At 36.1% G+C, this 25,558-nt stretch overlaps 1 protein-coding gene and 1 pseudogene across 1 annotated transcript; one reads left to right on the top strand and one right to left on the bottom strand.

Annotated features, from left to right (window-relative positions):
* Nucleotides 1–38: 38 nt before the first annotated feature.
* LOC132163889 (10 kDa chaperonin, mitochondrial pseudogene) lies at nt 39–25,206 on the bottom strand (annotated as a pseudogene).
* LOC132163659 (protein NUCLEAR FUSION DEFECTIVE 4-like) lies at nt 5,470–7,310 on the top strand. The gene is made up of 2 exons (XM_059574028.1): nt 5,470–6,276; nt 6,390–7,310. Exons 1-2 carry the CDS (start codon nt 5,470–5,472, stop codon nt 7,308–7,310), a joined length of 1,728 nt encoding a protein of 575 aa, XP_059430011.1.
* Nucleotides 25,207–25,558: the final 352 nt, after the last annotated feature.

Below are 25,558 nucleotides of genomic sequence, written 5' to 3'. Positions count from 1 at the left end.
TGTTTAAGTAGTATGTTATCACATCTTTAGAAACAAAATAGCTGAGCCCCTCAGCAAATGTCTAACTGGTATAAGTTACAAAATTGCAAAATAGCACAACAGCCTGCAATTGCAGGGACAAGAAGGCTTATTTTCTCCCTTTGACACTGATAGGCCAATACTATGTGTTAATCATGAAGAGTTCCCAAGATATCCTCATCTCTATACAGATGATACCTGAAATAAAACAGGGGAAAACATGTCAAGTAGTTTCTATACAAACTATTATCATTATCTAATGGATTAGGTTTTAGAATTTCTTAATGATATTAAGATTAGGACTTCTAGCCTATTTAAAAGTAACTTGTGGCTTTGTTTTTTGTCAGTGTCTTGGTGATATAATTTATAGAGTGAGGTTTCTTTTGTGCTTCCAACTTTTGGGTATTCTATTGAATATACCAATTGCTAATACCTTATGCCTTGTATTATGAGTGAATCAATAGGTTTAAAGAATGGTTTTGTTTACGTTTTTTGTGAACAAATCAACGGTTCCAAGATCATTTATCTTTTCTTTAACAATATCTAATTTTCTCACACACTTCCCTACATTAGTTGGTATCAGAGCCTACATGCTCCTTGCTTCAGTTGGTATCATGGGGTAATATGACACCTCCATGGGTGAACCACCTACAAGGGCAGCAACTTCTATGATCTTAAAAGTAGTACAATATTCTTTTCATAACTTTGTTTTATGATCATAAACGAGTCAAATTTAAACGTCAATTAAAGCTGAAAGGTTATAGAATTTAGCACCCCATGTCATGTAAAGAATCACTAGTAAAGAAAATGCTACAGCTTCAACATCGACAGCACCAAAAGCTAAAACTGTAAGAAAGAACAGAATGCAAATACATAGAACTATGAGCAGAGACTAATTAAACTAGTTTGATATATTTAATATCCCAAGCCAAATATGATAAGAAGATGTTATGGTGGTTTGGTCCCATTGAGTGATTTTAGAAATTATTCTTGTGTTCCTCTTTTGTCACTCTATGAATGAGGTGGTTTTTAAAATTATCATTTGATCAAAATTCAATAATGATCAATCACAAACTCAATGGTGATTTAAGAAATCATATTATTTTTATAGTGAAACAAAAGGAAAACAAGAGTGACTTCTAGCAATACTCGGTCCCATTAAACAATCCATATATTGAACCTAAGTTGGAAGGACATTCCCTTGCAAATTCTGCATCTAGCAAAGTTCTGTTCTAGGATAGTGTACTTGCTGAAAAAATTCGACTATACACTCAACTAACAAATTAATACATAAGGAATTCATTTTTTAGCCAAACTGATCACATATAAAAGTAAATACTTGGTCTCGATCTAAATTATTTGACACTTTATTTCCTGAAAATGACCAAGGACCCCCCGGGAACTACTCAGCTAGCAGAGCTTGCTTAAATCCTACAGATAGTGGCATATTTTCTCTAAAGATGAGGTAATTACAAACCCTGATAACTTGAACAGAAAAGGTTGAAAAACCTAAGATCAAAGAAAAGTATCTCTACAGTGCAAATTAAAAGGCGATCTTAAAACTTAATACATCCAACCCATATAAAGAAAAGCAAGAACCGTACCATAACAGAGAAGTGAAATAAAAGTCTCCTAAGTTCCATGATATTGGGTAATGTCAAACAAAACTCTCCGAAACTAAAATAGCAATTACGCACTCCATTCCATTTTTGGAAAGAACCTAGCTCTGGTGGGTTTCTGAGATCCTTTCGATGACCTATGCTGTGTTGAAAGGTGAATCTATGTGATCCAATCCGATATAGCCAGATCAATTGTGTAAAGCCCATGTACCAACAGAGCCAAAGACAGCATACAGGAAAGGCAGTTCTCTCCTATATATTAAGGCTTTCAATTATAGTAGTATTTTTATTAATTATCCTCAGAGAACAAAAAAGGCTCTTCGATTGTCTGATCTATCAGAAACTTGATTAGAAGAGCCGAAAAGCAGGTAGAAAAAAGTAAAGCAACATCATCTCAAAACTATTCAAGTTATGCCATTCAAGTAAACTAAAGAATTAATCAAACATAGTTGTTCTTTCTCTCAATGTAATATAAAATTCGTTGTAATAGTTTTAAGTGGAAACTTTTGTTTTAAGATAGAGATTTTAGTTTAATTGGGAAAGGCACAAAGAAATATCCAAATTGAAGCCATGCCAGAATAGCAAACTAATAAATGGCTTGGATCACACTATAAAATCCCAAACAGAAATTATATCGAAATCAAGTCCATACCCAGAAGAATCAAAGAACAATACAGAATTCATATTGACAATAGGTAAAGACAAACCAATCAAGAAAAATGGAGTAATTCTAAAAGGCCTATTTGTGTTTTACTAAAAATGATGTGGTTATTAAAATTACCCTTTGATAAAAAATTCAATAATGATCAATCACAAGCCCAATGGTGATTTTAATAGCCACATCATTTTTAGTAGGACACAAGTAGGCCTTCTAGCATTACTTGGAAAAAGGTACCCAAAAAAACACACTTCCGTTGGGAAAAAATATCCAAGCCACATTGTTAGGGTTATCCTATATCGGTTGTGGAAGGGGTTGATGGTCCGTTTATAAGTGTGAGAGAAAGCCTCACCTCTTGAACTAGCTTTTGGGGTTGAAAGACCACCTAACACTGGTATCAAAGCCAGGTTCACCCCACGTCTAAACCCAAATTAAACATAGCAATCAAAGGCCAAACCAAGTATCAGAAAAAACAACCAAATGGCCAAATGAAAGAAAACAAGAAGGCAAGACAAGAACCCAGTTTCAGTTCCAAGCTAAAAAACACACAACAAATAAGAGAAAAATCAAATATTCAAAGTTGATACATCACTTTTCCAACAATTTCCTCAGCAAGAAAAAAAAAAAAAAAAAAAAAATAGAGAGCGAGAGGGAGAGAGAGAGAGAGAGAGAGAGAGAGAGAGAGAGATTTTACCTTGGTGATTGACTAGGGAAGTAAGGTACCGGTGTTGGTTTTCGTAGAAGGAACGATTTTCTCTACCAGAACGCGATTGAAAGATGGTATCAGGCGCTTTGCCTTTGCCATTTGGGATTAGGAAAGGAAATGAGTGATCGAATCCGAGGGCGAGAGAGAGAAGCAAATAGTGGAAGATTCTGATGACGTAAAGAGAGAGTTAGCTGGTAGGGTTTAACAAGGATTTTCACGACTGGGTGAAGTTACACAACTGACCGCAAATCCTCCCGTGGCCGTAAGAAGCATGATGATGATCATAGTAGAAGCTCCATGACTGTTTTTGGAGTATTTTTTTTGTCTTCGGCTTGAAGAGAAAAATTACTGTTCTTTTTTTATTTTGGTGGGGTAAAATATTGGTGGGGTAAATTTTTTTTTTTTTTTTTTTTTTTTTTTTTTTTTTTTTTTTTTTAAATACTATCCATATAGAAGAAAGAGAACACCAAGAACAACCCTAACATTTTTTTTTTGGTTTAAATGAGTAATGCTATTTATATATTTATTTATCACATTCGCTCACATAATAAGTTTTAAGCCTTTTTTTTTTTTTTTTAAGTGGATGACATGGCATATTAATTAAAGTAATATTATTTTTTTGAAGAAGTGCTTTGATGTTAGATAAATGTGAATTTTTTTGTATTTTTATGGGTATTTTGCATTTAAGTTATTTGTTAATGATTTTATTTTAAGAAGAAAAGGCAGAAAAAAAAGAACAAAATTTTAATAAACGCAGCCATAGTTTTTACTTTTTACCACTTGAAAAACAGAGAAAAAATAAAGAGAAATGCAAAATTATTTAAAACATTTGGATGTTGATCCCTTCGAAATTATCATTTGGACATCCAATTCTCTCAAAATAATTGATTTCTCTCTTTGTTTTTCTAATTTTCAAGTGATAAAAACTTCGAATTTCTTGTTGTGCTTGACAAAGAAGGATAATAATCATGTCTAAGACGGATAGGGTTTTCTTCCAAATTTGGTTGAAGGAATTTCCTTCAACCTAGTCTAGAAAAGTGGCATGTGTCCATTTTTTTAATAGCATGTGAGGTGCACATGAGTTTTTAATAAAATTTATTCCAACTTTGTCTGTTCTATTAAAACAACATGTATTTTTCACATGTTCAAGGGACACATATCACTTTTATAGACTATGTTGAAAAAAATTCCTCCAACTCAATTTAGAAGAAAACTTCTAATTTGGATATCAACTTAGTCGTGGGGTGTTATTAAGGAGATTGAAGAACCCTTCAAACTGAAAGTTTTATCCCTAATCAACCCGTCTATGTCTTGGGACCGTTAACGTTACCCTTTGGATTATGATATTTGCTTCTAATTACTTTTAGTGTGATTTAAATTAAAACACAATTACGGGTGTTCGGTAATTTATTCCAAACAAAGAATAATTTGTAGAATCAAATAAATTAGAATTCATTTTATTTTGATTCTTATTTCTTGATGGGATGAATAAATAAGATAACAATTCTGATTAAGGATCCTTAACCTACCTACAAATAAAACCTATGTATTCCATCAATAAGGTAATCGAGTTAGGCATAGGTGAGAAGATCCTCTTTCTTCTAAATTTTGTTTTAGGTTTATGTTGATGAGAGGTTCTTTGATTCGCTTGAACAAACATGGCTTGAGGTAATTTTGAATCCTAATTTTCGCTGCGTATTATAGTATGACAATTATTTTATATGTTAACATACATAGCCTTGAGTTCAAACTTTGATTCTATGTGTGTATCCCCAATTTCAGTTAAAATAGTTCACATGAAAGAAATAATGTTAAAAGTATGAATTAAATGTTTAAATTTACACTTTCTTATTAGTTTAAGTTAAGTAGTGATTTAATGCATGTGTTGCCTAATTTTTGGGATGAGCGGTTGGGGTAAGTTAATTTGTTTCTTGTTAAAATACTTGAAAGTATGAATTAAATGATTAAATTTATACTCTTTTATCGCCTTAAGTTTTTAAAATAAGTAGTGATTTAATGCGTGTTTCCTAACTTTTGGGATGAGTGGTTCAGGTAGATTAACTTGTTTCTTGTTAGAATACTTAAAAATATAAATTAAATGATTAAATTTACACTCTCCTATCGTCTTAAATTTTTAAAATAAGTAGCGATTGAATGCACGTGTTGCCTAATTTTTGGAATAAGCGGTTCGGGTAGGTTTATTTATTGTTAAAATGAGGAAATGCATACCAATGAGTGTATACTTCTTAGTTTCAATTTGTTTTTTCTCATAATTTGACAGCTCCTTCCCACATGTGAATGAGCTATTACTAAGAACTACCTTAAATTCCTTAATCGACACAAACTAACTCACGTTCTGTATTTGCTTATTTATAGCGTCTTTCTTCCAACAACCCAAATATCAGATATCAACATCTCTGCTTCCTCTTCCCTGCAAACCCAGAAAGAAAATACTTCAAAGAGGAAAAATGGCTCAGACAAAGAATGAATGCTGTAGTTTTGCTGCGCACTTGGCAACAGGTAGATGGACCTCAGTCTTTGCATCATTTCTGCTCATGGCCAGCGCCGGTGCAACATACCTTTTTACGGTCTACTCCAACGATATCAAGAGCAATCTTGAATACAACCAGTCAATGCTCAATACATTAAGCTCATGGAAGGATATTGGTACAAGCGCTGGAATTTTGTCTGGCCTTGTAGCCGAGGTCACTCCCACATGGTTCGTGCTTGCCATTGGCTCTGTCACCAACTTTTTAGGCTACTTCATGATATGGTTGGCCGTCACCCGAAGAATTCGCAAGCCTGAGCTTTGGCATATGTGTGCTTACATGTTCATCGGAGCCAATTCACAGAACTTTGTAAATACAGGATCTCTTGTCACCTGTGTCAAGAATTTCCAAGAGAGCCGATCTATTATGTTGGGTCTCTTGAAAGGTTATGTCGGGCTTAGTGGGGCTATACTTACTCAAATTTACTTGGCCATTTATGGGGATGGTGATTCAACATCTTTAATCCTTCTCACAGCGTGGCTCCCGACATTGATATCAATAGTGGTTATGTACACAATTAGGGAGAAGGAGGTTAAGATTAGGCAACCAAATGAGGTTAAAGTGTTCTATCAGTTCCTCTATTTATCAGCCGCTCTTGCTGTGTTTTTGATGACCATTACACTAGTTCAACAACATGTTGCCTTTTCTCAAACGGCCAATATTGGAAGTGTAGCGGTAGCGTGCATCTTGTTGTTTCTACCTGCTGTCGTTGCCTTTAGACAAGAGGTATTGTTAAATCACCTTTAGTTCTAATATTATATTAAATCATCACTTATCTTAAAAATTTAAATTAATTGAAAGACATAAATTTAACATGATTTAATCAAATACTTTAACAGGTACTCATTTGGAACGAGATGAAAGCACCTCCTACAACAATAATAGTTGAGAAGCCACAAGCCATTCAGCAAGAACAAAATACCTCTATCAAAGAAGCAGAAGAGGAGACAACAAAAACGTCCTTTCTTGTAGACATTCTTAACAAACCAAAAAGAGGGGAAGACTATGGGATACTACAAGCATTGTTGAGCATTGACATGCTGATTATCTTCCTTGCAACACTCGTCGGACTTGGCTCAGGCTTGACTGTCGTTGACAACATGAGACAAATTGGCGACGCGCTTGGATATGAGCCAAAGACCACAAACACCTTTATGTCCCTGATAAGCATATGGAATTACGCAGGGAGAGTATTCTCCGGGTTTCTGTCTGAAACACTGCTCACGAAATATAAAGTTCCTCGTCCCCTTATGTTGTCGGTTGTTCTTTTTCTCGCTTGCATCGGCCAGCTTCTGATCGCATTTCCTTTCCAGAATTCAATTTACTTGGCTTCATTGATCATTGGGTTTACACTTGGCGCACAGTTGCCTCTAGTTTTGTCCATAATTTCCGAGATCTTTGGCCTCAAGCACTACTCTGTATTGTTCAATTGTGGGCAGTTGGCAAGTCCAATTGGGTCGTTTTTGCTTAATAAAGAACTCGCTGGAAGGCTTTACGATATTGAGACAACGAAGTTGTATGGAATAAAGGCTTTGGGGAAGCCACTTGTTTGCAAGGGGAAACAATGTTATGGCCTATCTTTCAAAATTATGGCCATTGCGACATTCACTGGGGCTCTTATTTCGTTGATTCTGGTGGTGAGAACACTGGAATTTTACAAAAGTGATATACAAAGGAGGTATAGAGGTGAAACATACACCAAGTTCAATCAAGAGAAGGAGACTACAATGGCATCATCTTCTGATAATGAAGCCAAGTGAGAGTTCCATGGATGTACAAAGGTGGTGGCGGTGGAATGAGGAAAAAAAACAGAAGACAGTCACTTCGTGAGATGTCTGAGTTACATGGCACGACTGTCTTTTTGAAAACCTTAGTTTAGCTTTGATGTCAAGAGGGAAAACAAAATGTTTTAGAGGGTGTTTGTTGAATATTATTGAACAATTGTTTCTAAAGTTGAAAGTAGTTTCTGAGTGTTTTCTCGCCTTTAATCCATGTGTAGAGTTGTTTATTTAAAAAAAAAAAAAAAAAAAAAAAAAAAAAAAAAAACATAAATGATCATTTACATAGAATAACCAATTAATCTGAGTAACAATGGTAAAGAGACATAGCTAGACTTATCCAAGAAAAGTGGTACGATTATAATATGACTTATAACGTATTAGTTTGCGATTTAATTTGGTATCAAAATTCCAATACGAATTTAAAAACAAATTGATATTTTGTTCGAAAAATTCAAATTTGATTGTCGTATTATAAAAACTTTTTTTTTTTTTTTTTTTTTAATTATTATTATTGAACGTGTTATTTGTTCATTTTGATGACTTTATTATATTTTATCATACTAGTTTCTATTCTACCTTCCCAAAGCAATCAAATCCTATTGTTCCTACCTTGAGTGAAGTGATAAATGAGTGATATTGTTTATTCTTTATTCTATTACAATTATCTCTAATAAATATTATATTCTTTAGGGTAAAGTCTATATATCTCCCTCAAACTAGTTACCACCCAATTGACAATATCCCTCCAAACTTTTAATTGTGACTAGGGTTGTAAATAAACCCGTCCGTTCGACAACCCGCTCGGTTTCACTCGACTCTAACTCGAGCTCGATATATAATGTCAAACAAACTCTCCGAAACTAAAATAGCAATTACGCACTCCATTCCATTTTTGGAAAGAACCTAGCTCTGGTGGGTTTATTAGATCCTTTCAATGACCCATGCTATGTTGAAAGTAGGGGTGAAATAGCGGTTAGTGGCTAAAACCGCTAACCGCAACCGCCTAGGCGGTTAGTAATTTTTACTAACCGCCTCCGCTAACCGGGTAGCGGTTAACCGCCCGGTTAGCGGTTAACTGCTTTGGGATAACCACTTTTTTCTAACCGTTTTTTTGGGTTTTTTCTTTGGACCGATTTTGGGCCGGTTTTGGACAGGGTTTGGGCTCACTTTAAACATTTTTTTCGCTCATTCTAAACTTTTTTTTTTTTTTCCCCATTTTCATGGCCATTTTAGCATTAAAAATTGCTATATACCAAAATCTTGTTGGCCACCTTCTACAAATCTACACATCATATAATATACAAATAAAATTACAACAAAATCATCACTTCACTTGTAGTCTTATACATAAACTCACACATAGAAATAAAATAAAATACAAACAAGTTCATAAACTCACAAGCAACCAAAAAAACCAACATGGTTAAACTTGAAGCTTGAGACCCATTTCAATCAACCAAAAAAAGTTCATAAACTCACGACTTATTGTTATTATATATATATATATATATATATATATATATATATATATATATATATATATATTACGGTTAGCGGGTAGCGGATTTCCAAAACCCACTAACCGCTAATCGCAACCGCCTAGGCGGTTAGCGGTTTTTACTAACCGCTTTCAAAGCAGTTAAGCGGTTAGGCGGTTTTAAATTTCACCCCTAGTTGAAAAGGGTCTTTATGTGATCCAATCCGATATGGCCAGATCAATTGCGTAAAGCCCTTGTAGCAACGGAGCCAGAGACGGCAGTTCTCTCCTATTATATTAGTGTTTCCAATTATGGTAGTATATTTTTATTAATTAGCAACCCGCCTTTATAGGTAAATCTTGCACGATGAAGTACTTTATCTCAAGAGATAAGACAAGTATTACGTATCACATGAACAGCAACTGACAAATACAATAATTCGTCACTTCTATCAGGTTCTCAAAGAAAAATATTGACATATATGTAGCAAAAGGAGTATAGCTTACTCTTTATCACCAAGCTTTACTTCAGTCCCTCCAAAATCAGGCAAAAGAACTGTTTCTCCTTCCTTTACACAAACAGGAATAAGCTTTCCCATCACTATCACGAGCTCCTCGGCCCACAGCAACAACTTTTCTAGATTGCAGCTGAATTATCAAGCAGTTAAAAACAAACTATGTAAGCCAACAATTTATGGTGGCTAACAAACAAATAAACATATAAAAGGAGTGGTAGTGGCAATATCAACTATGCTTGCCTCCATTTAAAAATCTCCATCTTAAAATACTTGACCCACAAGTTTTGTACTTTAAACAACATGTAAACTGTGTGCCTAAACAAAATCTTACGAGTAGCCCAAATTCATGGAGGTGAGCAACAGTTGCAACTCTAGCCTCTGCATCTAGTAATTCCCTGAATATAATTTATCCTCAGAGAACAAAAAAGGCTCTTCGATTGTCTGATCTATCAGAAACTTGATTAGAAGAGCAGAAAAGCAGGTAGAAAAAGTAAATCAACATCATCTCAAAACTATTCAAGTTATGCCATTTGAAAAATTCTAAACAGATAAATATCACAATTTTATGCGGAATTAACAGATATATATCAAAACAAACATTCACCAAAATATGAACAATCACACACAAAGATTTTGGTGACGAAGAGGAAACCTTTTAGAAAACGTTTTAAAAGTAAAACCTCTCCGGGGCAGCCAAACCCAGGAAATCACTATCAAAAGATTATCCAGAGATTACAGACACTAGGAACACTTACAACCCTTTGCAAGACCTTGACTCTGTAAGATCGACAAGCCTCCAACTTGTATCCTCGCTCACAATCTTCTTCAACGTGATTCTCCTTTATCGGATCCTTCCGATAGACTTCAATTAAGCACACGATCAATACTAACACAAATCCTCTAAGAGGAATCAATTTGGCTCACAACAAAATAATCACTCAAGCACAGCCTCACACGAACTCTCTGGGGGTGAAAATTCGTGCCTCTCTCTTCTATAATGATGTATATATACCCCCGACAAAACCCTAGACCTAACCCACTTAAAAACACGTTTTTGGGCCTAAAACTTACGGGGGGTCCGGACCTGTTAATGGGCGGTCCGGACACGGCTTTGCGGAGCAAGATTCTAGTTTCTGGAAATGAGGTCCGGACCCGGGGAATTGAGGTCCGGACCCGGCCTGTCAGGTCTTCATCAACAGCTCCGATCGATAGGCGTTTGTGGTCCGATTGAGCTGAAATTTTGCAGGGACGTTCATAACACATGAATCTACATTATGAACGGTGGAGATTGGATTCTGAGCATTCTATGTCAGTGTTTGAGCCATGAACAGTAGCATCTGCATTTTGAAACTGAATTAAGCCAACACAAGAACTAACAAACTCCCCCTTTGGCAATTCAGTGACAAAACCAAAATGTCGAGCCAATCCCATTATCTCCCCATATTTACTCCCCCTTTTTGTCACAGAATGACAAAAGGTCTTCATGTTTCCTGAAACACTTCACAAAATACATCAAGGCATATGTGGAACAAGAAGACATAAATAAAACTCATGATAAAAAAATGACGTAGAATGCGTGATCATAAAGAAACATCAGCAAAACTCCCCCTCAATGTATGACTCAATTAACAACAGGAAACTGGAAATGCATAGCATGTTTCTCCCCCTTAAAAGTTAAATGAACACACATGATAACACATCAATGACTCATGTATTGCACAATGAATATCCAAACATGCTCCAAATATGCAAAATATACATGAGATTAGAAATGGCTAGAAACTGATATTGCTTAACCTAAGCCAAGAAAATGTTCCATTCAACCCATGCTTGTGTGGTGTGTGGGTAAGCCATCCAAAGAGAAAAATTTTCAATTTACAAAATGAGGAGAAAGTTTCACCACCATGAGGTTTTGACAAGTATATCAAATCAAAAGTCAAACCTTATCATACTAGGGCCTAGCCACTCTCATCCTATACAATTCTCTTTGTAAAATATTTTGCACAAGTTTGACACAGTGAAATAAATTTCTTTTGGAATATGATCTTTTGATTTTATTTGTTTCACTATTTTGTTTATTTTTCTCTTTGAGAAAATGTCCTTAAACTTTTGGTGCTTATCACAACAGAGAAAGCAGAAATTTTTAAGCCCTAGGTTCAACTAGCATATGGTCAATTTGAAAAATATGACTAGTCAAAAACCTCATATGGCTACCTAACAGACCTCACAAATAAAGTGAAACAAAACCTCAATTTAAGCTTAACTGTGCACAAGAAATAAAGCATAGGCAAAAAGTACCACATAAGCTCAGGCTTTAGGTAACCACAAAAACAAGTTCATTGACACAAATTTTCATCTCATGCATATTAAGAACATTCCAAGACGTAAGGAATTAAATTCATAAAAAGCAACATGAGAAATTAATGAACTATCTCGGTGCATAAGACAAAATAAAGAAAAGAAAAAAAAACAACCAAAGTAAAATATTTTTGTCTTTTTGTTATTTTTCACAAAAGAAATGCACACAAACAAAATACAATTTCAAAACAAAATAAAACAAAAATGCAATGAAAAACGAAAAACAACATGCTCTAGGATATGCAAAGATATGCATGAAAAACAATCCTAGACATGTGGGTGACTCACCTAACATAAGGTGAGATCATCACCACTCCCCCTCAAGGAGTGAATGGTATCATCCTTCTTAACCCAAACTTGAGAAATCTTAGGTCTAGACTTATGACTTTGCTTAAACTTATCTAGCCTAGATAGCACTTCTCTCATCATTATGACCAAACCCTCACTTTCTTTCCTAGAATAGGAATTTTTATTTATATGCACATGAGGTTTCAAATTAAAACAGTGAGGTCGAATGTGACCCACTTTGCCACAGTGATGACATGTAGGGACAAACCTTTGTGAAGGTAATTTCCTAGGAGGATGCATGACTCTAGGTGTAGGGCAAGATGCTTGAGGCTCAATGTAAATTTTCTTACCTTTATTACCTTGAGGAGTCGGAGCAACTACTTGCTTTTCTTCACTTGAAGATTCTTCTACTTTCACTGGTTTAACAAAAACAGTCTTTGAAGTAGAAGCACGGTTAGAAGACAAAGAAGCAGTTTTATCAAATCCTAAGCCAGATCTGTCACTAGATTGCTTTTGAATATGCAACATTTTATCAAGCTTTTCACTAGAGAATTTACTCAAGTGATTTCTAGATGCAATCAGATCATTTTGAAGGGATTTATTTTTAGCAATTAACACATGATTTTCAGATTTGAGAGTATTGCAAACAACATGTGAATCACTCAAAGATTTCAACAAATTATCCCTTTCAAGCTCAAGATTCTTAAAATCCTTAACAATTTTCAAGTTAGTATTTCTAAGCATAGAAAACTTTTCCATTAAATTGTTAAAGGAGTTTTGAAGATCATTAACCCTATTTGATTCATTATCAGGGGCAGACTGAACATCTGATTGATTAGAATCATCAGAATCATAAGATGCACCAAAAGCCATATAATTAGGAGTCTCTTCCTCATCAGTGTCACTCAATGTAATATTGAAAGCTTTTTGACCTTTTGGCTTATTACTCTTGAGGTTAGCACAATCCTTTTGCACATGACCATAGCCAGAACACTCATAACATTTTGGACCACGTGGGTCTCTTTCATTTCTACCCTGAGTACTCTCTTTTTGTTTTCCAAATTTCTTGGAAATTCTATGTTCATTCTTAAAATACCTTCTAGCTATCAATGCAAGTTCCTCATCATCTGGTGAATCCTCATCAGATAACTCATCAGAGTTCTTCCTAAGAGTTCTAAGGGCAATATCCTTATTTTTCCTAGGTTGAGGCAAGGAAAACTCATAAGTTTGAAGAGCACCAACTAACTCTTCTATCCTCATGGTATTAAGATCAGTGCATGACTCAATAGCAGTTACCTTCATTCTGAATCTTTCAGGGAGGGATCTCATAACTTTTCTAATAAGCTTAGTGTCAGAAACTTTCTTTCCTAGATTTATCATGGAATTTCTAATTTCACTAAGTTTACCAAAAAATTCATTGAATGTCTCATCCTCTAACATTTTAATATCCTCAAACTGAGAAACTAACATTTGAAGTTTTGAAGCTTTAACAAGATTAGTTCCTTCATACGTAGTTTCTAGGATCTCCCATGCATCCTTGGCACTATCACAATTTGAAATTCTGGAGAACTCAGTTTGTGAAATTGCCAAGCATAGAGCATTCATAGCTTTGTCATTCGCCATACGAGTTTGTTTTTCAACATTAGACCATTCAGCCGTCGGCTTTTCTGGAGCTTTAAATCCAGATTCAATGACATGCCAAACGTCTATAGATTTTAAGAAAAATCTCATACGGGATTTCCAATAGCCATAATTTGATCCATCAAAATTAGGCACAGTGTTAAGGGTTTGAGACATCTTAAACAAGAAACAAAGATCACACTCAGGAATTTAATCCTTCACGGAGTGAACCCGCTCTGATACCAATTGAAAAATTCTAAACAGATAAATATCACAATTTTATGCGGAATTAACAGATATATATCAAAACAAACATTCACCAAAATATGAACAATCACACACAAAGATTTTGGTGACGAAGAGGAAACCTTTTAGAAAACGTTTTAAAAGTAAAACCTCTCCGGGGCAGCCAAACCCAGGAAATCACTATCAAAAGATTATCCAGAGATTACAGACACTAGGAACACTTACAACCCTTTGCAAGACCTTGACTCTGTAAGATCGACAAACCTCCAACTTGTATCCTCGCTCACAATCTTCTTCAACGTGATTCTCCTTTATCGGATCCTTCCGATAGACTTTAATTAAGCACACGATCAATACTAACACAAATCCTCTAAGAGGAATCAATTTGGCTCACAACAAAATAATCACTCAAGCACAGCCTCACACGAACTCTCTGGGGGTGAAAATTCGTGCCTCTCTCTTCTATAATGATGTATATATACCCCCGACAAAACCCTAGACCTAACCCACTTAAAAACACGTTTTTGGGCCTAAAACTTACGGGGGGTCCGGACCTGTTAATGGGCGGTCCGGACACGGCTTTGCGGAGCAAGATTCTAGTTTCTGGAAATGAGGTCCGGACCCGGGGAATTGAGGTCCGGACCCGGCCTGTCAGGTCTTCATCAACAGCTCCGATCGATGGGCGTTTGTGGTCCGATTGAGCTGAAATTTTGCAGGGACGTTCATAACACATGAATCTATATTATGAACGGTGGAGATTGGATTCTGAGCATTATATGTCAGTGTTTGAGCCATGAACAGTAGCATCTGCATTTTGAAACTGAATTAAGCCAACACAAGAACTAACACCATTCAAGTAAACTAAAGAATTAATCAAACATAGTTGTTCTTTTTCTCAAATGTAATGTGAAATTATCAACTCCATCTTAATAATTCGTAGTAATAGTTTTAAGTACTGTAAGATAGACATTTTAGTTTAATTGGGAAAGGCACAAAGAAATATCCAAATTGAAGCCGTGCCAGAATAGCAAACTAATAAATGGCTTGGATCACAATATAAAATCCCACCCAGAAAGTATATCGAAATCAAGTCCATACCCAGAAGAATCAAAGAACAATTCAGAACTCATATTGACAAAAGGCAAAGAATGAAGATATACCCCCTTCCAACTACCACCCAATTGATAATGTCTTCCTTAAACTTTTAATTGTGACTAGGACTGTAAATAAACCAGTCCGTTCGACAACCCGCTCGATTAGTAAATGATACATATCCGACTCGCTTGACAAAACTCGATAGGGGCTCGTGAGTTCAGCTTGTTTAAAGCTCGACTGGTTAGTTTGCCCGACTCGTTAGCTCGTTCATATATATATATATATATATATATATATATATATATATATTACTAAAAACTAGTTATATAAATTAATTAATATTTATATTTATATTTATACTATAGATAAATGTCTAGAGGTTGTTTTAAAAATCAGGCTTGAACTATACTCGGATCATACATTAAAAAATTTAATAGCTTAGCTCGAGTTCGAGTTGAGCTCGGCTAAGCTCGAACATCAATCTCAATGAACTTGATCAAGCTCGCCCGAACTTTAAACGAGCCAAGCTTGAACACACATTTTATAGCTCGGCTCGAATAAGCATCTTCGTAAATGAGCCAGTTTAGAAATGTGTGTTTAAAGTGAGCTATTCGAGCCAGTCTACGAAGATGCTTATTCGATGATTAACCGCATGATTAATCGCATGACAGAAGCTTTTGATGGAGTTGAATGCTTGATTTAGTGTATTTTTCTCCCCATGTTTTGCGCGTAAAGGGAGATCTAAAAGTGAAAGTCACAAAAGTGAGCCAATTTAAATGGATGTGCCAGGATAATAGATATCAATTAATATGTAATGCTGCATTGTACTTTAGATCTTGAGATGTTATGCAATGTAGCAATTGTGTCCTAGATCTTACTTTTGATTGGAACAGATCAAGTCCATTAGCCAATGTGTTGGCAGACAACCATTATAGATGTTTCATGCGTTCTGAACTTTTATATGCTCGTTATCCTCTACATCTGTGTTTGTCAGCTTATTTTGATTAGTGTTTTGAACTTTGTATTTAAGAATAAAAAATATTGCGTTGATCTTGTTCAAGGTTGATATTGAGATGAAATTTTCAAAATTTATTCTTGAATTTCTGCAAAGCCAAAAGTTCTCAGATGATCCAAAATTGTAGACCTAAAATATTTTGTTTTTTCTAATATTCCTAACTTGAAACCCTGTTTTCCAACGGCTTTTTCTGAAACAATTTAGTGGAACTACCTAAATGGTTATGCAGTTTGTATTGTCTTAAACTGTGCATAACACGACTTCAAAATTTCGACGAAAATTTCCCTCTGTGGTTGTTTATATATGCATTTAGTTTGGTTTTTGAATATAATTTCAGGTGGAATCAGATGCATCAAGAGAGTCAACCTCTAAGACAACGCAGAATGAGGTGGTATGATTGGCACTGCTTAACGCAATATTATGCTTTCGTGTATATATATTCAGCACTAGTTGACAGTTTTGTCCATTCAATCTTAATTCGTTGTTTCCTTTCTGTTCTTTTCCTTTACAAACTTCCAAAGAAACCTAGTATTTTCTTAAACCACATTGCAACGTGCTGGGCTTTGTTGACATTAAGTTTCCAAAATTTATAGGCAACTAAGATGCATTTCCACTTGTATCTTGGCTTTAGTACCGAAGTTAAATTGTCATGATTATGTGTTTGTATGCTAACAGATACATTTTGGGTGAATCTAGAGTTGGCGGCTGAGAGGAAGGTATGCTGAACTCCAATTATGTTATGAAAATTAGTAGAGTTCCTAATCTAGCCACTTCTAGTATTTCAAATACCAACATGATCTAACGCATGAAACTTGTAGACCATGATTCCTTGAATATTTCATATCTTTGCATGTGTACCATGTTTAACTCCTTGGTTAAATTCTAAGATTTTGCATTCTTCTGTGAAGAGTGAAGTGACATAGTCTAATGGTGATCTAGGGAAATGAGATAGAAATTATAGAAAAGGGATTGCCTTTCCTTCCTAAGATGATTGAGCTGATGATGGCGATGATGTGGGGGATGGATAGCAATACGAAAACAGACACCCGGCCATAAATAAATGCATCAATCTTGAGCTGGTGAGGTATTAGTTTTACTTACCAAAAAAAGCGAGGAGGTATTAGTAACTCTAGATTGTGATTAGATGAGAGAAATCTGGTCTAAATTGTTGAGCCATGTGCATTGAATATTAATGACTGCACTAAGGTGGAGAAGTGTATTAGTTGAAGTAAAAGATTTTTATTTATTTATTTTATGACAAGAACCTCGGCAAGGCAAGGCCCTTCAGACCCACCTCTGCAGAGTAAACTTTAGACTCGTGCACCGTACGCTCAGAAGTTTCCCTATACAGATTAGGGTAAATCACTAGCTTTTACACCAAGGAGTGTGGCCCCAAGGGAGAGTTTGCACCTAACAAGTTTTGAACTTGGGATTTATGGGGTGATACTCACTAAGAACACAAGTTCTAAAAACATGTTCTACAATTATTTAAAGGAGATTATAAGTGATTTTAAAATGTTACATGCTGAGTCATTCTTTGTAGATTGTAATATGTGATCTTGAAGATATCTCTCTCCTCCCTGGCTTTAGTTCATTATCTGGTGCTCTTATTGAAATTATTTTTTGGCGGAAAAAGTTGCTTTTAAGTGGCAAAATAATACACCCATTGTTGGTCCAGTACTTGTTGAGGAAGGGGAGGAGCAGATCGACTACCATTTTCTCTATTTGCATCCAACTTTTCATAGTCACCTCACTTTGGTCATTAAAGAACTAACCTAGTATATTTTTGGGAGCTTTTATTTGTAACATAAGGCACCTTTTAATTCTGTCAGTTACTTTCTATGTGTATATGGTATCAGTTTCAGGCTTCAGCCATTGATTAGAAACTTCTGATGCTGTTAAGTTGTGCCTTATTTAGAATTGGAGTCATGTTTTGTTTATTAGGAAATGTAAATATTATAAAACTACATTGTCATGTGATTTCACAACAAATATGGCTAGAAATGTTTTTCGAAGATTTGAATTTCTTTAGTGATTTTGTTGCAATATTCTCAGTGTATGAAGAAAACATGGGATGGGATGGGAGGGAGACTTAACTATTGGTGCTCATTTATGTTATAGGTGGGGGCAGCAGAAGCAGAGAGATTTTGCAAGTCGTTTCAAAGAATTCATAAAAAACTTGTACGTATCTTACATTTTTGCAATTCTACAATCAAGTTTTTGTTTCTGGTTGTTAATGTAAAGAAAATTTCTTTTCCTATTATTTCCAGGTGCATGAAGAACTGAGTTTAGATGCTGCTCGGAGCTTTATAAACTCGTCAAAAAGCTCTAAAGAACAGTTTCTTGCATGTTTTGTATAATTTCTTCTTTTTCTTGTCTCTTTTTTTTTTTTTTTTGATAAGTAAAGTTGTATATACCAAAAAGCGCAGAGGGGTGCAACCTAAGTACACATGACGTATACAAGAGAACTCCTAAGAAGAAGAAGTAAAAAGAACAAGAAAATCGGGAAGGTTAATCACTAATGGAGCTAAATAAACAGCTGTCCAAGTGAATAGGGAGAAGAAAAAAAAAAAAAAAGACTTAAGGTTCTCCAAAGACCTCTCAAGATCCTCAAAACATCTCGCATTTCTCTCCCTCCACAAACACCACAAAAGGCAAAGAGAGACCATCTTCCACACCATAGCACTCCGAGAACGACCTCCCGTCCACCAACAGGCAAATAGATCCACCACCCTATTAGGCATAAACCAATTCAATCCAAATCGGCTGAAAATAGCATACTATAGTGCCCTGACGACCTCACAGTGGAGAAAGAGATGATCAACTGTTTCCCCATCCAATTTGCACATGCAGCATCTATAATTATATTGATCACGATAAGTTGTCTCTTTCTAAGATTGTCCAATGTAAGGACCTTTCCTAGCACTGCCGTCCATATGAAAAAAGCCACTCTTGAACGAGCCTTTGTCCGCCAAATACTCTTCTAAGGGAAATTGAGATTCTCATTACAGGAAATGGACTTATAAAAAGAACTCACATCAAACTTCCCTTTGCGCGACGGAACCCACCAAATCACATCCTCCTTATCCCTTCTCAAATTATGAGAGTACAACAAAATATAGAAAGAAGTTAGCACATCCACTTCCCAATCATGTACCAGGCGAATGAAGCTAACATTCCATTGTAGGGAGCCCCTCGAAAAACCCATGTTAGCAGCGATAGATGCATCTTGCACACTAGCCATATTATATAAACTTGGGAAAGCTACCTTGAGACTTGAACCTCCACACCACACCACACATCATCTCAGAATCTAATATTGGAACCATCGCTTGGATCAAATTTGATATGACTAAAAAATAACCTCCGTCCCTTCCTAATATTATTCCAAGGCCCCACGCCATGCGGCCATGAAATGTTGATGGAGCACCACCCTCCCCACTCAGAACCGAATTTTGCATCCATCACAATTCTCCACCAGGTCGCCTTCTCATTCGCATAACGCCACAGCCACTTCCCTAGCAAAGCTTTATTGAACACTCGCATATTTCGAATCCCTAAACCACCCTCAGAGATGGGAGAACAAACTTTAGACCAGCTTACCAAATGATACTTGAACTCGTCGCCTATCCCACCCCATAAAAAATCTCGTTGAAGCTTTTCTATACGATTAGCCACCGAAACAGGAATGGGAAAAAGAGGTAGGAAATATGTTGCAAGATTGGAAAGAGTTCTCTTAATAAGGATAACCCTACCACCCTTTGAAAGGCACATTATAATCTTTGGAAGAGACAATGTAATCTTTGTCTCTTAAAGAGTGCATGCGTAAATTGGTTTGGAAGAGACATTGTAATCTTTTAGTGTTTGGATTAATTAATTATTGTGTAACATTGAATTATGAAATATCATTTTGACAATTCAAACTATAAGTGGTGTCGTGTAAATAATTTTGGATGTAGGCTCCACAATTCTTTCCTTTTAAAGCGTTTTATGCGTTCTGTTTTATTTTTATTTTTATTTTTTTATGTAATACTAGCACATAATCTGCGCTATGCACGAGATTCTTCATTATAATTTAATTTCAAAAACTTAAACACATCTCATCTTACTTTTTATTATAAGTTAAAATAGGTGTGTGCAAAAATCTATCACGCCTCTTTTAATAAAAATATATATTAAATGTTATATACCAGTACATTGCTGAACATGTAGTTGTTTGTTTGTTTGTTTGTTTTGTTTTGTTTTTTTTTTTAAGTATACCAAACATGTACTTAAGGAAAAATGTAAAAGAAAAAAAAAATAGCAAGATCAAAACTTGAATTCTGATTATCAAAATATTAATAGAAAATTAGTAGGAAACTCTGATATTGTTGATGTGACACTTATTATATTTCAATATAAATAAAACCCATAAATATATTTATGGGTTAATAATAGAGAAGATTATATTTCCCCATACCTTAATATAGAAATATAATAAGTATCACATTATCTTAATTCAGAAGTTGCAATTTTCATTAAAGAACAAATTGAAAAAAAAAAAATAAAAAAAAAAATAAACAACCTACAAATACAGTTAATACTCAATTACAATTGTTTAGAGATGATTGCATTATTCTTATTAAGGGTTCGTTTGAGATTGTAGTTTTAATAAGTGCGATGTTAATTTTTTTTTTTTTTTTTTAATTGCGGTTTTGAAAGGTTAAGAATAAGAATTACTTCGAGATTTGAATTTTTAGGTTATTATTGTTGAAGAATAGAGAGAGAAAAAAAAAAATTAATTTTTGAAGTTGTAGTTTTTCTCAAATAAAAAACATACATATGGAAGATTAAGAAGAAGAATTACTTCACGTTGATTCTTTAGGTTGTTAATTTTTTTTTTTTTTTTTTTTTTTTTTGGAAAAAAGAACCGATGTTATTTCATTCTCAAGCAACAATACAATCGTGGGACAGAGCATTATGCTCTGATACAATAATCTCAGCTAGCCATTCAGGGGAACTATAAAGCCACATGCTATCCAGCTCCTCAGACGTAGCCCTTCTGGCCAATACGTGAGCAGCCCTGTTACTCTCTTTACGGACATAAGTCATTTTCCAGCATGCGATCTTTTTTATTTCTGAACGAAGGTCGTCCACCAGGTGCCCGATTCCGCTCCAATCTGCCTCCAAGGAGTTTACTGCCTCCACAATGGACTTCGCATCACCCTCAAACCATGCTTGTGGAATACCCAACTCTCGGGCAGTTTGAACAGCCACGAGGGCTGCCATGGCCTCAGCAGCCGCGGGAGCAAGACCTCCCTGTCGTGTGACACTCCGGGCTGCAACCAAGCTCCCTGTGTGATCTCGGATGACCATTCCCAACCCCATTCTCCCAATTTGCCTTCCTAAAGCCGCATTCCAGTTCACCTTATGCCAGCCTAGCAAAGGAGCCTCCCACTTCCCCGTAGGAGGGAGTCCCACTGGGTCCTCCACAAGCTGGGAATCCACCTGCGCATTTTGGAAATCCCGCAGAGCCTCAGAGGCACTAAATACAACTGCATTTGGATGAGAAAAAAAGCCTTCATGAATTAGTTTATTCCTCCTTAACCAGATTCGGCGAGCTATAATCACAAAAGTATGAAACTCCTCCACCGTACAGCGGCTCAACATTCCCTCTGTTATTCTTAGAAAATCAGGCTCATTAAAGGAGCTTTTTTGAAAAATAGGACAGGCCCCTCCCCACACATCTTGAGCTGAGGGGCAGAGCCAGAGAATATGAGCAATAGTTTCAGCTTCCCGTCCACAGATTGGGCAGCTTGGATCTGAAATAATCTTCTTCCTCACAAGGTTCTCCCGTGTTGGTAAAATATTCTGACAAGCCCGCCAGAAAAATACTTTTTCCGCATTCGGGAGATGCAATTTCCAAATAGTCTTCCACACTGTACTGTCATTTTTCCTAGAAGAACATTCGGCCATTTGTGAGGTCTCCAAGCCTTTTTGTAGGTGATAGGCACTCTTAACAGAGAAAATTCCTTTCACTGTTCCCCGCCATATGAGTCGGTCTTCCTGATTGGTCGAGCTAATTGGAATAGAGCTGATTTGATGGCCTTCTTCCACCGAGAACAACTGAGCCAACAAGGACTGATCCCACCCGCACCCACTTCCATCAAACAGGTTGCACACAGTAGCTTTCGGATCAAGTACGCTTGGGGTAGACTGCACTCGGCATGTTGGTAATTTAGGCAACCATTTGTCCTCCCAAATCCGCACTTTTTGTCCGTTGCCAATCCTCCACACCAGACCTTCTTTTATTAAAACACAAGCACTTTGAATACTACGCCATGCAAATGACGGTTTTTTCCGAATTGTTGCATCAAGAATTGAACAATCCGGAAAGTACTTATTTTTCATAATCCTTGCAATTAAGCTATCCGGCATAGCCCACATTCGCCAGACTTGTTTTGCCAAAAGAGCTTTGTTAAAACAATGTAAATCGCGGAAACCCATACCCCCAAGCGCTTTAGGCGACCCCATTTTACTCCAACTCATCCAAGGAATCCCTCAATCTTTTGCTTTATGACCCCACCAAAACCCTTGCACGAGTGAATTAATTTCGGAAGGAAGAGTTTTCGGAAATAAAAAAACACTCATACAATATGAGGGAATAGCTTGAATTACCGCCTTCAACAGAATTTCTTTTCCAGCTTGAGAAAGAAACCGTAATTTCCAATCTTGAAGCCGTTTCCTCACCCTCTCCACAATGCTTCGAAAGGCTTTTGTTCGGGAACGGCCTACTAAGGCGGGCAACCCCAAGTATTTGTCATATTTGTTTGTAGCTGGGATCCCTGCAAACTCCAATATAGTCGCCTTCATAGCGGAGGATGTGTTTTTACTGAAGAAAATAGCGGTCTTTGAGGCATTCATTTTTTGTCCCGACGCAGCCTCGTAAGAGTGAAGGATTGCTGACAGGTTACTCCATTGAGCTAGATTTGCCCTGCAAAATAACAAACTGTCATCGGCAAAAAAAAGATGACTAATGTTAGGGCCCCCTTTGAAGGTAGGGACCCCAGACAAAAGCCCCTCCCTATTTGCCTGTGTTACCATAGCACTTAGCGCCTCTGCACAAATGAGGAAAAGATAGGGTGAAATTGGGTCTCCCTGCCTGATGCCCCTAGAGGGGGCAAAAAGCCCACAAGGGTCACCATTGACAATAATCGAATATTGTACCGAAGTAACACACATCATTACTAATTTAATCCACCCATCCTGGAACCCCATTTTCCTCATGACCGCCTCCAAAAACCTCTATTCAACCCTATCATAGGCCTTACTCATGTCTATTTTAATGGCCATGTAACCCTTTTTACCCCCCATTCTTGTATGCATCGTATGAAGCGTCTCATAAGCCGCCAATAAATTATCTGTAATTAATCTCCCCGGGATAAAGGCGCTTTGGGTAGGGGAAATAACACATGGGAGTATCTTTTTTAGTCTATTTGCAAGGACCTTAGAAATAAGCTTATATAAGACATTGCAAAGACTAATGGGGCGATATTCGGTCACACACTCCGGGCTTTTATTTTTTGGGATAAGGGCAATGTGGGTCTTATTTAAATTACCAGGCATAATTCCAGAATTAAGAATTTCAAGTATACCTCTACACACCTCCGTGCCCATGACTGCCCAATTTTGTTGGAAAAAACCCGCATTCAATCCATCCGGTCCCGGGGCTGAGGGGCGCCATTTGATGCAATGCTTGGGTTATCTCCGCCGCAGTAAAAATCATCCCCAGCTCTTCGTTCATCCGTGATGTGATCACAGGTTTTATATTTTGCAAGCACGTCCCCATCTCTTCTACACTCCCAGCCGTGAACAATCCTTTATAATAATTCACAAAAGCCAAACCCACTTCTTCCGAAGACTCCCACCATTGCCCCTTCTCATCTTGAATTTTTTCAATTCTGTTTTTTGTTCTCCTAGAGTTGGCGCAAGCATGGAAATATTTAGTGTTCCTATCCCCATGCTTGAGCCACTCGGATTTGGCCCTCTGACGCCACCATAGATCCTCCTTCTCAAGTTGAGTTTGGAGTTTTGTTCTCCTAGGTTGTTAAATTTTAAGAGTGGAGAATGTGGAAAGAGAGAAAAAAAAAAAAAAAAAAAAAAAGTTAAATCGGTGAGAGAGAGAAAAAAAAAAATCCAAAATAATTGAGAAGTCTTTATTTTGTAGGTCTTATTATTTTGTAGATAATTTATTATTAATCAAATTGTTTTTCAATGACTTATTATTTAGAAAAAAACAATTCTTATTTTATAAATTAGTTATTATTACATGCACAAGGTATATGCAGAAAAACAATTCGTCTTCTATAACATTTTTTAAATTTGAATTAAAAATATTAAGGTGACTAAAACTATTAATACCTAATAATTTGATTTGTATTATTTGTTTCCTTATTTGATTTGAACATTAATAATACTTAATATTGTGCATTAAATTTGTAAACTTAATGAAATCACATATAAGGAAAATTATTGAAATATAATTAAATGCCTTTAATTAAGCCAATTTAATAACCAGTTTACTCTTGAAAAACCGGTTCACTTTAAAAAAACTGGATTATCCTTCAAAAAAAAAAAAAATGTTCACGACACATATCACAATATTAAGGTACTTCGGAGAGTGATTAGACTATTATATATATATATATATATAGAAACAAAATAGCTGAGCCCCTCATCAAACCAACACCAACCAATACAAGCTTGACATATGAAACTCCACAGGAAGATTTATCTCCAAAAGTTCTAAGAAATCACTGCACCAATCCAAAATTATCAATTCCATTCAATTTTCATCAAGACGGTTGAAATATCTTGTACTGCTATATTTTATTGTTCCATTACTTTGTTTCTTTCTTTGTTGGCTCTTTCAACCAGTATTTATCTTCGGGTTGAACACATTGTTCTTATACTATTTTTGAAGTTTTTTTTTTTTTAAGTCATTTGGATTTGAATATGAGGACCATTGGATTTGTTTATTGCTTTAATTAGTTTTAGAATAGGTAATGTTAGGTTTTTCTCCGAAACAGCACACCGAAATTCTCCAGTAGGACCAGTACCAATATATCAAGGAAAAAAAGAGAAAAGAAAGAGAGAGACAGATTTTACCTTGGTGGTTGACTCGGGAAGTAAGATACCGGAGTTGGTTTTCGTAGGAGGAACGATTTTCTCGACCAGAACGCGATTGAAAGATGGGATCAGGCGCTTTGCCTTTGCCATTTGGGATTAGGAAAGGAAATGAGCGATCGAATCAGAGAGCGAGAGAGAAGAAAATAGTGGAAGATTCTGATGCCATTTTGGGTTTAACAAGGATTTTCACGACACGGTGAAGTTACACAACTGCCCACAAATCCTCCCGTTGTAAGAAGCATGATGATCATAGATTCATTGTGGAAGCTCCATGGCTGTTTTTTTTTTTGGAAAATTACACTTTACCCCTTCAAGTTTGGGGTCATTTTCAATTCGACCCCCAATGTTTCAATTTTTGTAATCCACTCCCAAAACTTACCAAAGTTTTGCAATTCAGCCATTCCGTCAGTCAAAGCGGTTTTGACTGATGGAACAGTGATAT

The sequence above is a fragment of the Corylus avellana genome, chromosome 8 (assembly GCF_965113065.1).
Source record: "Corylus avellana chromosome 8, dhCorAvel1.hap1.2, whole genome shotgun sequence".
NCBI classification, from domain to species: Eukaryota; Viridiplantae; Streptophyta; class Magnoliopsida; order Fagales; family Betulaceae; genus Corylus; species Corylus avellana.
This window is presented reverse-complemented; position numbering and strand designations above follow the sequence as displayed.